General features: G+C 35.0%; 1 protein-coding gene across 1 annotated transcript in view; it reads right to left on the bottom strand.

The window, feature by feature from the left end:
• Positions 1 to 14,633, bottom strand: part of LOC114333886 (cytochrome P450 9e2-like) — a 53,692-nt gene that overhangs the window by 26,409 nt on the left and 12,650 nt on the right. Inside the window, exons 2-3 of the mRNA XM_028283884.2 lie at positions 2,506 to 2,731; positions 266 to 429 (exon numbers count right to left, since the gene is read on the bottom strand). Coding sequence (XP_028139685.1) covers positions 266 to 429; positions 2,506 to 2,711 — 370 coding nt within the window. The 5' untranslated portion in view covers positions 2,712 to 2,731. The remainder of the gene's footprint in view (positions 1 to 265; positions 430 to 2,505; positions 2,732 to 14,633) is intronic.

The following is a 14,633-nucleotide window of genomic DNA, read 5'->3' as shown; positions in this document are numbered from 1 at the left end:
TAAATAAATACACATTATGATTATAAAAACAAGAAATACATAATATGCACAATACATCTAAATTACGTACAGTTGTACACAGTATTGTTTATTTCTTGGTAAAAAACTCAGTCAAAGTGAAAAAAATGTTTGTTTTGTCTAATGAAAATCGGTCCGGGTTAACCGGACTTCCGGGTTATCGGAGGCCGACTTATCGGCGTTCCACTGTACTAGAAATAATCATTGAAAAATTTGAAATATAAAATAAAAGCACTGTTTTACCTACCTCTAAGCGCCACCAAATTTTTTGTCCAAAGTGGGTCGGAGTTTTCAGATACTTGATTAGTATGATCCATGAAGTGATCAAAATTTTTGACGGTAACATCTTTTATAAGTTCGGGGTCATTAATTTGCACCATCGGTTTAAAAAATTGATAAGTTCCAATATACCTAAAGACAAAAGTGTTTATTAATGTTTCCCATAGATTATTAAGTAGTAAAAAGATACTTAAATTCCTTAACCCAAAACAGTTTTACAGTCGGAATTAACGCATTATTTGCATTACAGATATGGCAAATAATGCGTTAATTAACGCATAATGTGAATTAACGCAAATATTCTTACTGTAATAATATATGTTACTTTATAATTAAATTAGTTTATTTTAAAATTGTTATATTTCTACATTCTTCTTCTTCTTCTTTTATTTAGGCAGTACTGCCTGTTTTGTTTTTCAACGGTGCCTTTTATTCTTCCTCTGAATTGTCGTTCAATCTTTTCCTTGCGCGTCCTATACTTCTTTTGTCTAACGGTGACTTGTCGCTGACTGTTTTTACCATCCTTGATTATGTGTTGATTTCACCCTTCTTTTCTGTTCTTTACCCAGTTACTTATATTGTCTACCCCGCATATGCGTCTGATTTCCTCACTTCTTACCGTGTCCTGTAGTCAGGGCCGCCGCTACCATGTGTGCAAAGTGTTCATCGCACACGGGCGGCCGATTATAGGGGCGGCCAAAAGCAGGCCACTGATGATAATACTTTTTTTAAGACGAAAATAAATTCAAAAATTAAATAGTAATGATTCAGATATTTCTATAAACTCTAATATTCCAAACAATCTAAACAAAAATGTCAGAAAATGTTATTTATTATATAAACTGCCCTTTTGCAGCTGTAGTTATAAAGTAGTTCCGGGAATGCTTTTTAGTTCAAAGTGGCTGGCGGATTTCGGACTTTATCAAAAGATATTTACCAAAAGATATATTTATCTACGTGGCCCATATGCGATTTTTTCAAATTCTGAACATTTATGATTTGTTAAGAGAGTACGATACGACAATAGGATACTTTCCGAGAATTTAGATAAGTGCTTGTTAAGTTGCTCTCATTGAGTAATAAAAAGTCTTTTTTATTACCAAATGGTTTTAAAAAATCTTTTTTATTACTCGACGGTTGCTGTTATGATATTGTTCCTTTATGCTTATGTATTGTTATGGATAGTGTTATAGTTCAGTCTAAGTTGAGAATTTGATGATTTTAGACACGCTTTTCTTTTGCACACTACTGTATTTCAAATAGGCCTGGGTCCCGCGTACCATAAAAAGTTGATTAATAGAAAGCTGAAAACTTGTTAATAGCTTAACGGTGTCTAGTCGGGCAAACTTTGATGTACCGGAACACTAGAACAGGGGAAGTTTTAATTGTGGAACAGTTTAAAAATTCGGAACGTCAGATTACGAAAACGTTCCATGTATTTTGTCGAACAGAGCATCCAATTGATTTGTTACCCTTTCATTAAACTCTCACGCAAAAATCAGACTGATATTACTAACCAACATGATTCCTGTCATTTGACATGTTATTCGTGTTCCACTCATTAAAATGCCCAGTTGGTGATAAACACCAGTCTGATTTCTGCATGAGAGTTTAATGAAATGGTAACAAATCAATTGGGAGTTATGTCCGACGAAATACATGGAACGTTTTCGTAGTCTGACGTTCCAAATTTTTAACCTGTTCCACAATTAAAACTTCCACTGTTCCAGTGTTCCCATACATCAAAGATTGTCCGAATAGACACCGTTAAGCTATTAACAATTTTTCAGCTTGCTATTAATTAACTTTTTTTGGTACGCGGGAACCAGGCCTATATATTTAAATATAGTAACGTCGAGATCAGAGCAATTATTATTCATATACGCGTTATGGTGTCCTGCATATTTCTTTAAATACTATTACCTACGTTGAAACGACTAAAACGTTGGAAGGGGGCGGCAAATATTAAGTTGCACACGGGCGGCCAACACTTTAGCAGCGGCCCTGCCTGTAGTCGTTTTCCAGCAATCCTGCTTAAGATCTTCATTTCGTTGGTCTCCAGATGTCTTTGTGTTTTGCATGTGTCTGGTCTTGTTTCGGCCATGTAAGTCATAACTGGCCATATAATTCTACATTGATTTGTAATACAAAAGTCGGAAAAGTAGTGAACAATATTTTATTACGAATTTGGATATAAGTGGTACTAACCTGGAATTTTGAAACTTTTTATATCCTATCACAGTCATTTCGGCAATACTAGTCGTCTTGGAGAACAAAATATAGATGTTTTTAAATATATCTTTGATATCAGCCTGTTCTACGTTTAAATCCTTCCAGTAGTGCCAACGTTTTCTTGCAAAGAGGCAGAGTGCAGCAGCGAGACCCGCTGCTACCAAAAATATCATCAGAAACATAACTGTGCCAGTATCTACAGCTGAAATAAAATTTCACAATATTAATTCCTACAATTTTATTATTAAATGAAGATATGGTATCATGTAATTACAAAACAGTATGCAATAGTTTTTCAGTACTGAAATGAATATTGAAATGTTTATCATTATTTATATATTTAGTATACATGATATAGCCTTGCACACATTATTCACGACGACGCTCCCGATAAAACAGATGTTAAAGATGCCCTCTGGCGCGAAAAAATCTTTAATACCAGTCCGCAATTCCAAAATAACTGACGGTAGATGGTGGATGGGGCTGCATCGTTCGGCATTCCCCATATAGACGGAGAGCTAGAGCCGAAAAATCATCGTCATAAGTAATATGGAGTTTTTCCTGTGAAATGTGTCCATTGTATATTGACAATTATGACCCCTTTCAGGCTGACACCTCAGTGGATACAGGAAGTAGCAATAAGGGATGAAAGGGGAGAGTTAGTGCAGTCATTAAAGGTTTTCACCTCCTATTTTGTTAAACCTCCATCGATTTTCATGAACATTGGTGACTAGTTAGAGCATACCTCAAGAAATAAAACTGATTTGGTGCCAACTTGCACTTTTACCCTGGTGGTGAATACCACCCGTTCCCAAGGGGAAAACAATTTCATTAAATATAACCCCACAAATCGATAGAGGGACAAATTTTAAGTAAAATTTGTTATAGTCCGTTCTTTAACGGTAAAATATTGCAAAACCTCTAAATTGTAAAGAACCGCTTGGATTGACATGAAATTTGGCATACACATAGCTAACAAGCCAAAGAAAAAAAGTGATATTGTGCCGATATGTGCTTTTGCCCTGGGGTGGTTTTCACCCCCTCTTGGTGGTGAACAAATTTTCGTCCAAAGAAAGTCAGGAAATGGATAAACTGGCTAATTTTAAGTAACTTTTGTTCTATAGAGTTTTTTCACTAAGTCAATACTTTTCGAGTTATTTGGCAGTGAATATGTTCATTTTTCAACAAAATAACCACGCTTTTAGACGGTTTTCCGCAAATAACTCAAATAGTAAGTATTTTGTCGAAAGGACATTCTTAGCAAAAATATAGCCTGGAAAAAAAAATGGTGTATACATCACGTCTCTTCACCTAGTAGAAGCAGAGTTATAGCTAATGAAAAATAGGTTCATATTCGTCAAATTCCAAATGAAATACTTTAACGTGAAATAACCAAAAATGAAGCACATTTGGGGAAAACTGATTAAAACTTAATTAAAATGTTTAAAAAAAGCTTCATTTTTGTTTTATAAAAAAAATTTCTAGTATCAAAATTAAACAAGTTACGCTCAAAATAAAGTTAGTCCCTTTTAGTTTTGGTAAAACAAAATCGAGAAAATCACCCCCTAATTAGTATCTTAAATGAACTTAATCGTTAGGACTTCATAAGTTTCTTGACTCCTGTATATATTGTTTATATGATCTGTAAGTTTCATCGGTTAAAAGTCCTTATTATTGAAAGGGCTGTAGTTAAAAGGGATTAAACGAGTCACTGATCACGAATGTATGCAAATTTAGAAAAACCAAATCTTAATCAATTTTTGTCCAACAGAAAAACAAAAAAATACATGATATTCAGAAAAGCAAATCTAACTTTTTTTTGTTTTTCGAGATTTTTGGTATCTCTAATAATTTTTAAGTTATTTTGAAAAAAAGCATATTTTTCAAAATTTAAATTTTTAAAAATTTTACTTTGACACCAATTTTTTTTTTAAAATAAGCACTTTGAATCGATGAAACTTACAGATCATATAAACAAAACATAAGTAAAATAATTTGTGGAGCAGTAATGATTAATTTAATTTAAGTTGCTAATTAGGGGGTGGTCTTCCCGATTTTTTTTTGCAAAAAAAAGGAACCGACTTTATTTTGAGCGTAACTAGCTTAAATTTAATGCTACAAACTTTTTGTAAAAACAGAAATAAAGCTTTTTTTAAACACTTTAAAAAAGTTATAATAGGTTTTCCCCCAAAAATGCTTAATTTTTTGGATATTTCACGTCGAAATATTCTATTTGAAATTTGGTGAATATGAATCTATTTTTCATTGGCTATAACTCTGGTTCTACGAGATCCAGAGACCTAACGCGTACACCATTTTTTTACTTTTTTATAGGCTATATTTTTGCTTAGAACGTTTCTTTCGACAAAATACTTAATTTTTGAGTTATTTGCGAAAAACCGTCTAAAAATGTGGTTATTTTGTTGAAAAATGAACATATTCACTTGCAAATAACTCGAAAAGTGTTGACTTGGCGAAAAAGCTCTATAGAACAAAAGTTACTTAAAATTAGTCAGTTTACCCATTTCCAGACTTATTTTGGACATATATTTTTTCACCCCCAAGAAGGGGTGAAAGTCACCCCCAGGGCAAAAGCACACATCGGCACAATATCACTTTTTTTCTTTGACATGTAAGCTATATGTATGCCAAATTTCATGTCAATCCAAGCGGTTCTTTAAAATGTAGAGCAAAAACCGTGAAAGAATGGACTAATATATCATGTTATTAAAATAAATCAATACTTTTTGAGTTATTAAAGATCAAAGATTTGTCTATTTAAGAGCACATGCGTGAATTTACGGATGATAAAAGTAACATAATAATTAATTGTATGTTAGTAAAATATTATTTTTATATTACATCGATATTTAATTGAATTTTTTTCTATCAATATAAACTGAATATGTCCAGAAACTGGGGGTGTCCAATAATGGGTATATTTGACATATTCGAATACACTTTTGCTAAATTTATAATATCGAAATAATATAAAAATAATATTTTAGTAACATACAATTAATTAATATGTTCTTTTTATCATCCGTAACTTCACGCATGTGCTCTTAAACAGACAAATCTTTGATCTTTAATAACTCAAAAAGAAAAAGTATTGATTTATTTTAATAACATGATATAACAAATTTTACTTAAAATTTGCCTTTCTATCGATTTGTTGGGATATTTTTAATAAAATAGTTTTCACCCCCGAGATGGGGTGGTATCCACCCCAGGGTAAAAGTGCAAGTTGGCACCAAATCATTTTTAATTCTTGGGGTATGTTCTAACTAGTCACCTATTTTCATGCAAATCGATTGAGGTTTAACAAAATAGGAGGTGAAAACCTTTAAAGACTACACTAACTTTTCCCTTTCATCCCTTATTGCTACTTCCTGTATCCACTGAGGTGTCAGCCTGAAAGGGGTCTTAATTATCAATATACAATAGACACATTTCACATGCCAAACTCCATATTACTTATGACGATGATTTTTCGGCTCTAGCTCTTAGACTAATATGCAGGCCCGGACTGGCCCGCCGGCCCACCGGCCCTTGGGCCGGTGCGCCTTTTGCCTTAGTATCTATCCATAAAAAAATTAAATGCTGAAAAAAATTTTTTTTTAACCATTACACAAAGATGATGCAGCTATTATTCCCCTAAAAATGTTTTCACTTGCCTCTGATTTCGCCGTTTAGCCCCGAGGGCGCACCAGAAACCTACACAATGAAGCCAGTCGGTACAACAAAATACCAGGTATCAGGTATCAGATAATCAAATAGCTTAGATACGGCGCCCTCGAAGACCATTTTTACGATTTGGGCGCCTTTCGTAGCAATCAATATCCGCTGTTTCTTTTATAATAAATATGTAGCTTTGATGCAAGGAGCGGCGCCCCAGAAGAAAATTTTTAGGATTCGGGCGCCTTTCGTAAGTATCAGTTTCCGATCATTCTATTATAATAAATAGTTTAGATGCAACGTGCGGCGACCTCGAAGACAATTTTTAAGATTCGGGCGCCTTTCGTAGGTATCAATTTCTGCTGTTTCTATTATAATAGAAATAGCGAATATTTATACCTACGAAAAGCGCCCAAATCGTAAGAATGGTCTTCAAGGGCACTGCGCGTCACATCTAAGCTATTTGATTATCTTATATCTGATATTATTGTAAAGAGTGTTACATTCCACAATTGGCCTAAAATATATAGGTGTAGTTTTCGGCGCTCCATAACTACATAGATACATTATACATACAGGATTTTTGCGCCCCAGAATCCTAAATATTGAAGCCAGACAATGAACAAAATACAACTTGTCAACTTGTATCAGGTATCAGATAATCAAATAGTTTAGATGCGATGCACGCCGCCCTCGAAGATCATTTTTGCGATTCAGGCGCCTTTCGTAGGTATCAATATCCGCTGTTTCTATTATAATATAAGAGTGTTACATCTCACAATTGGCCTAAAATGTATTATGAGTAAATTCATCTCGTATCAGGTATCAGATAATCAAAGTCTAGAACACATAGCTCGAAAATGGTACCCAGGGCTTTATGTTAATAGTCTAGATGGAATAGTCATGATTAGGGCGGCTTTAGGTATCAATCTCCCCTGTTTCTGTTATAATATAAGAATGTTACATCCTACAATTGGCATTAAATCTACATGTGCAGTTTCCTGAGCTGGTTAACTACATACATTATACACATAAGATTTTCGCTCCCCAGAATTTTACATAACGAAGTCGGTGAGTACAAGCAGCGCCCTTACACTTTAGGTTTTGTGTTAAAATAGTTAGCGCCAATTAGTATAGTGTAACCAAAACCGTGGACCCAAATCCTAACAATGTTTTCTAGTACGCTGCTTTTTGTTCTCAATACGATATACCTGTATAAAAAAATAATAGCTGTGAATTTTAAAGTTTAACATATGGGTTTAATTTAGTCACCATAGGATTTTTCTTCTTCTTTTTGTATAGACATGACCTTGTCTGTTTTTTCAATTTGCCTCTAGTAAGTTGTCGTTCCATCGTTTTCGTGGTCTTCCAACTGATCGTCTTCCTATTTGGGAACCGTGTCTCGCTGTCCTTACTACTCTATTTGTTGTCATTCGGCTTATGTGGTAACTCTATTCTATTCTTGTTTCTTACCCAGTTATCAATGTTATCCACCTTCAGTGGCGGCGCCTGGTGTAAAATATTGGGGGTGCACACATAATGTTAACATATAAAAAGACCTTGAGACCCTATTTCCGTAGGTAAAGGGTTTCAAATTGTAAAAAACAAAGGACCTCATTAAAAATTACAATAAATAATGTATTTTATTGACTTAAAATTATAATTTAGTGTTTAAATGTTACAAGCAAGTTTTGTAACGAAAGTCAGTCGCCTGTTATTTTTTAGATAAATTATTCACAAACAAATTCAGTAAAATTTGGAATTTCTTGAATCATTTTTTTTTATTGAAAACATTGCGAGTGCAGTTAATCGATCCTGGCCCATAGCTATTCTAAGGAAAGTTTTGATACGTTTCAATGCAGAGAGACATCGTTCTGTTTCTGCAGTTGTCACTGGCATCGTAACAAGTACATAATTGGAGAATTCCAATCTGGAATTCCAACTGAATAGTTAAAATCGTATCTTCTATTTTATTCATTATGCTTCCTCTTCTCCAAATATGTGCTTCACACCTACACAATTTGTAAGTTTTTACACAAATCTCCATTTTAAATAATCATTTATAATCCCGACGTTTGCACTTTGGTACATTCTTAATTAACAAATTTGTTTTCGGCATTTTTAATTTTTCTTCTAAATATAATGAAGAAAATTTAATTGATTTTAAATATTCCACGCTAACATTTACGTCCACAAATCCTTCCATTCTTAATATAGTTCCGAAATTCGAACTTCATGAAAGCAAAATTTAAACATACGTGTGCCGTGCACGTTAAAAACGCCAAAGATCATGCCATAAGATCACATCCAACTTGTGATCCTATGGCCATCTAAACTTGCGGGCTATAGCGGGTAGCGGGGTGGGTGGTGAGTTATATTTTGTCGTATGAAAAGTCATTGGTATAGGAACCACTGTGAGAGCGGTGAACGCGGGGTTCTGTCTAAGGCGTCGCATCCGTGAACTTTCTCCTTTGAAATAGAATAAAAATAATTAATTGTTACCTATTAGATACTTATAAACTCCTTGGATCTGTTATTTCGAATTTCAATTACTGTATAGTTAGATTAAAATGTTATTTATAGAATGATAAATATTACATATATGAATGTTGGTATGAAAATAATTTTGGGGGTTCACGTGCACATGTGCACTTATGGAGAAACCGCCACTGTCCACCTTACATCTCCGTCGTATATCTGTTCTTCTAGCTCTGTCCCATAGAGACTTACCATCGATTTTTAGAAGGGTTTTCATCTCCGCTGTTTCGAGCAAACTTCTTGTCCCGTCTGTGTCGAGTCGTGTTTCTGCCGCGTATGTCATAATTGGTCTGATAACTGTTTTGTAAATTCTGCCTTTCATTTCTTTTCCGATATTTTTATTTCTCCATATTGTGTCATTCAGGCAACCTGCGGCTCTGCTTGCTCTATTCACTTGAACTTTCATTTCTGTTTCGAGCCTTCCGTAGCTAGATAGTGTGATGCCTAGATATTTAAACTCCATCACTTGTTCCATTATCTGACCATCCAGCTTCAATTTACATCTTATTGGATTTACTGTTGTAACCATGCATTTTGTCTTTTTGGGTAAATTAACATGTTAAATTTTCTGACGGCTATGTTAAAAATTGGTGCAGCATTCGTTGTAAATCAACTTTCGATGTCCATCTGTGTGGACACGCTTGCCGTCTCCTTAGTCGTTCATTCCTCGCCGGATTTTTCCACTATTCTATCTCGTTTCTCAATGCTGCTGAGGGCGACTTGTCTGAAAGTGCCCTCCATGTCTTCGGTGACTCTCTTAAGGTTTTTACCGCATTCTTGATCTCGACCTTCGTGTCTGTATTTTTGGGACATTAGTTTCACTAAATTATTTGTAACTCTGGTAAGTTTCTCCATTGCTGTTATCATAGCCTTATGTCGGAGCCCTCTTCCTTCTCTCTAGATCTTTTTTTCCCAAATGAGGAGCTCCTTTCAAGTTTGCCTCCTTGGAAGATCCGTCTTGGTCAGGTCCCTACCCCTGACCGACGATCTTCTAACCGAAGACCCCCTTCTCCGAAGATTATAGTCTCCTCCTTCCTCTTTTCCTCTTCGCTGAGTACTTTCCTTTTGTACATTCATAGTTTGTTCCAGCTGCACCACCACTGGTGACTCGCTCCATTGTCTCTTCGTTTTGTTTTATTTCCTGCGTCAGTTCTCCGAGGGCTCCGTTTGCGGCCGTCTGACGCTAGACCGCTAGACCATTCATCACTAACACCAATCATCATGATTTTTGTCAAATGTTTTTGAACCAGTAGATTATTCTGTAAAAGCAGTTGAAAAATTATTAGCACTTTTCAAAACCAAAGAGCGTAACGGAGTAAAAGGAATACTTGAAAACTGAAGCTATATGTTTGTGGCATCTTAATATAATTTACTATTCCCAATAAAAATAGTAAATTACTTTATGGATTTAAATTTAAATTACATTTAAAAAAATTCACAAGTAATATTAATTTACTTGACATAAAAAGTTTGATGTAAAAGCTTAGGAGGGGGGTCTGGCGCCTTTGTTTAGAGATTAGGTTGGCGCCTTTTTAGGATTTGGGTTGGCGCCTTTTTCATGAGCCAGTCCGGCCCTGCTAATATGCATTCATCAGGTGGCGTTAGATATGTAGGTCTGGCAGACGTAGGATACCTTTACCTAGGCCAGACGTAGGTCTGGTGGAAAATCACTCCACGTGAAAAATGGTGATCCCCAAAATGATCGCGCAGTATTCGAAAAGACTCCCTGGCCGTGTAAAAGGTGACAGGTTGCCCCATCCTGCTAAAACCATTGTTCATTTTAAGCTGGGGCCGTTCTCGCGACCTTTTCCGTATAAGCAAAAATAGTACTCCACGATAAAAATTTTCCTGCAAAACTGAAAACCATCATAAAGTACCTAACATTAATATGACATTCACATACATGTTATAACGACGTTCAGAATCTACTTACTACGTTTCGGCATGACACATATAAGTTTGCAGCATACGCATTTCAGTACTGTTTATTTTGCCGCATACCGTATTACCAAAATTAGTAGTTAAATTACCACCTCGAAAGCTGTACACATGGAAATCCCCTCAAGACAAACCCGGGAGAATTATTAAAAATCAAATCGATTACATTTTAGTAAACAAAAGATTCCGAAACAGCTTTATATCTGTCAAGACTTATCCTGGAGCAGACTTAGAGATGGACCACGTTCCACTGGTGGGAGTATTTCACGTCAAACTCAAAATAGTGCAGAAAAAGAAATCACAATCATACGACCTACGTATGCTAAAAGACCCTGACACGAAAATGAGGGTCCAAGCCACGTTAAACGAGCAAGTGACTGCAATTAGAGACGAATCGAACGAAGAACAAATGATCAAACAGATGACCGAAAAAGTTCAAAATGTAAAAGATAAACACTTAAAGGCAGATAAATTAATCAAGAAGAAATCATGGATGACAGATGAGATCCTGAAACTAATGGACGAAAGACGAAATGCCAAAAATGACCCCGACACATATAAAACAATCAAAATATCAATAAAAAGGAAAATTAGAGAAGCGAAAGAAAAAGAAGCAATGGGGAGATGCCAAGAAATTCAGACTCTACAGTCAAAGTACGATAGTCACAATGTACATAGGAAAGTTAAAGAACTCACAGGTGGACTAAGACGGAGACAGAGAGGAAATCTAACTGATTCTGACGGAAACATCATCTTAGACAAACAGAGTAAAATTAGAACGTGGAAAGAATATCTAAAAAAACTATTTGAAGACCAAAGAGATAACACCTTTGAGTTAGAAGAAGAGGTAAATGATGGACCAAGAATATTACAGCAGGAAGTGTATTCTGCCATAACACAGCTAAAAGATATCAAAGTGGCAGGTCCAGATAATATACAAGCAGAACTACTTAAACTGATGGACAACGAATCAATAGAAATAATCACAAAGATATTCAACAACATATAAAACTCTGGAGAAATACCAACAGAATGGCTGAAGTCTGAGTTTATTGCACTTCCAAAAATACCAGAAGCCAAAAAATGCGAAGAATACCGTACGATAAGTCTGATAAGTCATCTTCTAAAATTGTTCCTAAAGGTAATCCATACGAGAATTTATAAGCTATGTGAAAGTCAAATTTCGCCCAACCAGTTCGGGTTCATAAATGCTGTTGGTACGAGAGACAGTGGCGGCCCGTGAGGTAGTGCCATAGAGCCATGGCACTACCTTGCTAACTATGCAGAAACATATTTTTTATCTTAAAAACATCTTAATGCCTGTTAATTTTTTTTGTGATTATTTCTGTGTAGCGCAATGCACATCTAACCACCAACTCTGGCCACCCACAGCTGACCGGATAAGGGATGAAGATCATGAAAATCCCGGTGCCGAAAGGTATAGTGGCACGCCAGAAAAGAGAAAGATTGTATGAGCATCCTATGTAAGTGACAGAGATAGAGCGGTATTGCACTTTTAATATACGTTTAAATTGGACTCTCCGTGCCAGGCTCGAAATCTCGAAAATTAGATCTTAAGATACAATGTTTTAGATATATTTCTAGTTTCTTTACGCGTTCGCTTGACGCTATTGTGTTTATTATCTACTACTGTATTGTACATTTGTGTTTATACTTTACTATATTTTTTAATTTGTAATTATTAGTGCGTCGTGGTCGTGGGTGTCGTAGGTATATAAATAATATTTTGATTATTTTCTACGTTTAATTTATTTATTGACAATGAATCAAATTAGTATATTAAAAAACTCTTTTGGTGGTTTTTCGTTAGAAAAAAAACTTCAAAATAAAGAACTCGGTCGGCCTTTACCCGATTTAAAAATTGAAAAACAAAGTGGAAATGAACAAAAACTTCGCAGTCGTAAGTTTAATAAAACTATTTATGATAAAAATAGCTGGTTGTGTGGTTGCGAACAAACTAATAAACTGTTCTGTTTTGTATGCGTTACGAGATATGCGATGCAGTTTTGTTGCGAATAAAAACAAGGTTTACCTTCTCCGGACATTTAGTTGCTTGTCATTTATTTATGTCAGAGAAGTTTTCTGCTTATAAGGATAAGTTCCCCGAATCATTTCTTAATGAAACATGCACACAATTTTTATTTTTAAACAAAACTCGGCTTAAAACTTAATTACAAGTATTGTATCAGCGAGACGAATTAAGTACTACCTCTGGGGCTGTTCCGTTATCAGTTTTATTAAATGATGAAGGTTTAAAAAGTACATTTGAAGAAACTGTTAAACTTTTAATTATATTAACAGCCATTCCCATGTCAACATCTGAAGCAGAACGTTGTTTTTCAATGCTAAAACGAATTAAGACATTCCTCAGAAATACCATGAAGGAAGAACGACTAAGTGCTTTAGGTATGCTGTCTGCAGAAAGACATTTTGTAAATGGCATTGACAATTTTAATAATAAAGTCATTGAAAACTTTGCCACCAAAAAAGAAAGAAGGATGGACTTCACATATCGTAAACTTTAACAGTGATATTAAATAACTTTGTGCGTGTGTGTAAATAATAGAATAGTGTTATTTTTATAATTTTCTAAATAGGCTCTAGAGACAAAATCGTAAAAACACACTTCAAGTACATCAGTAGTGGTAGGAAGAATGAAAGATTGACAGCATAGGATTAAAGGACGTGGTAGTCGGATGAGTGCGAGAGACGGAAGCTGATGCGTGATGACGAGCGACTGAGAAACGAGCAAAAGAAGGACATCGGGGAGAAATCATGCCCTAACGGGCGATTCCACCCTGATGCCCTAGTATGAGAGGGGTGGGGTTTAGCTGGTCCCAGCCACATCGGAGTTACGGAGGGCAGGGAGGTCCGATTTAGGGCCAAACTGGTGGACGTGACACTGATGAGGTTTCAGCTCAGAACCCAGCACTGTTGGAAATGTTTACTTCCGACGTCTGTTTGCAGATTCCCCACCTAGTGATGAAAAAAAAAAGTACATCAGCAGTAAATACTGGTGGTAAGTTGAGTTTTTTTATTGTTAATTACTTAATTTACGGAACTGTTTTGATAAATTTTGGTCAATTTCTTGGCATCCCAAAAATAGTAATAATATATATGTTACAGTTCAAGTTGATTCTCAGTTAGAGTTGACTCCAACTAGTTGGAGTCAACTCCAACTGAAACGAGCAGTAAAAGTTGATTTTAAAAATTTAAATCAACTTTTACTAGTTGGAGTTGACTCTTCCTGGATCGATTCAGTAAATGTTGATTATACGAGAATCTCAAGTGCATTTTTAATGAGTGTGCGTTTCTTTGTTTTGACCGTTTCAACTACTTATTAGTATAGTCTGTAACGTCCCCCCTGTTAGGTAAATTATTCTGATTCGATTTTTTGCAAAAACTTACTCAAAGAAATACATCCGTATAACAATCCTTATAACAAATACACAGGGTGTCAGGCGGTACCGCGGTCGAAAAATTGGTTAACCAATTTCAGTTGTCAGTCAGTAAAGTGACTCTTTATCGAACGAGTCTGATATTACGAGCAGAGGAACAGACGCGTTCGATAAAGAGTATTGATGTGGTGCGTACAAAATTGTATCGTCAATTATAAAAAACATTAACACTTACTTACAACTTTGAGGAAATTTTTTTAATTTTAGACGAAATAAAAAATTCGTATGACAGTAATCACAGATGACTTTTGCATGATGGCCGGTTTTGATGTTTAATCGATAGTTATCAATATTGTATACCTACCTACTAAAAAAAAAAAAAAGTTTAGTAATTACTAAATCTGTAAAGTTTTGATTTATTTTGTATGAATATAATTGCGAAACACTACAAAATTTTACTTTTTGACAAAAATTTTATTAATATTAAGATAACTTTTGTACAATATTTTTAATAATTAAAGTAAATAAATT

This window comes from Diabrotica virgifera, chromosome 1 (assembly GCF_917563875.1).
Source record: "Diabrotica virgifera virgifera chromosome 1, PGI_DIABVI_V3a".
Lineage (NCBI taxonomy): Eukaryota > Metazoa > Arthropoda > Insecta > Coleoptera > Chrysomelidae > Diabrotica > Diabrotica virgifera.
This window is presented reverse-complemented; position numbering and strand designations above follow the sequence as displayed.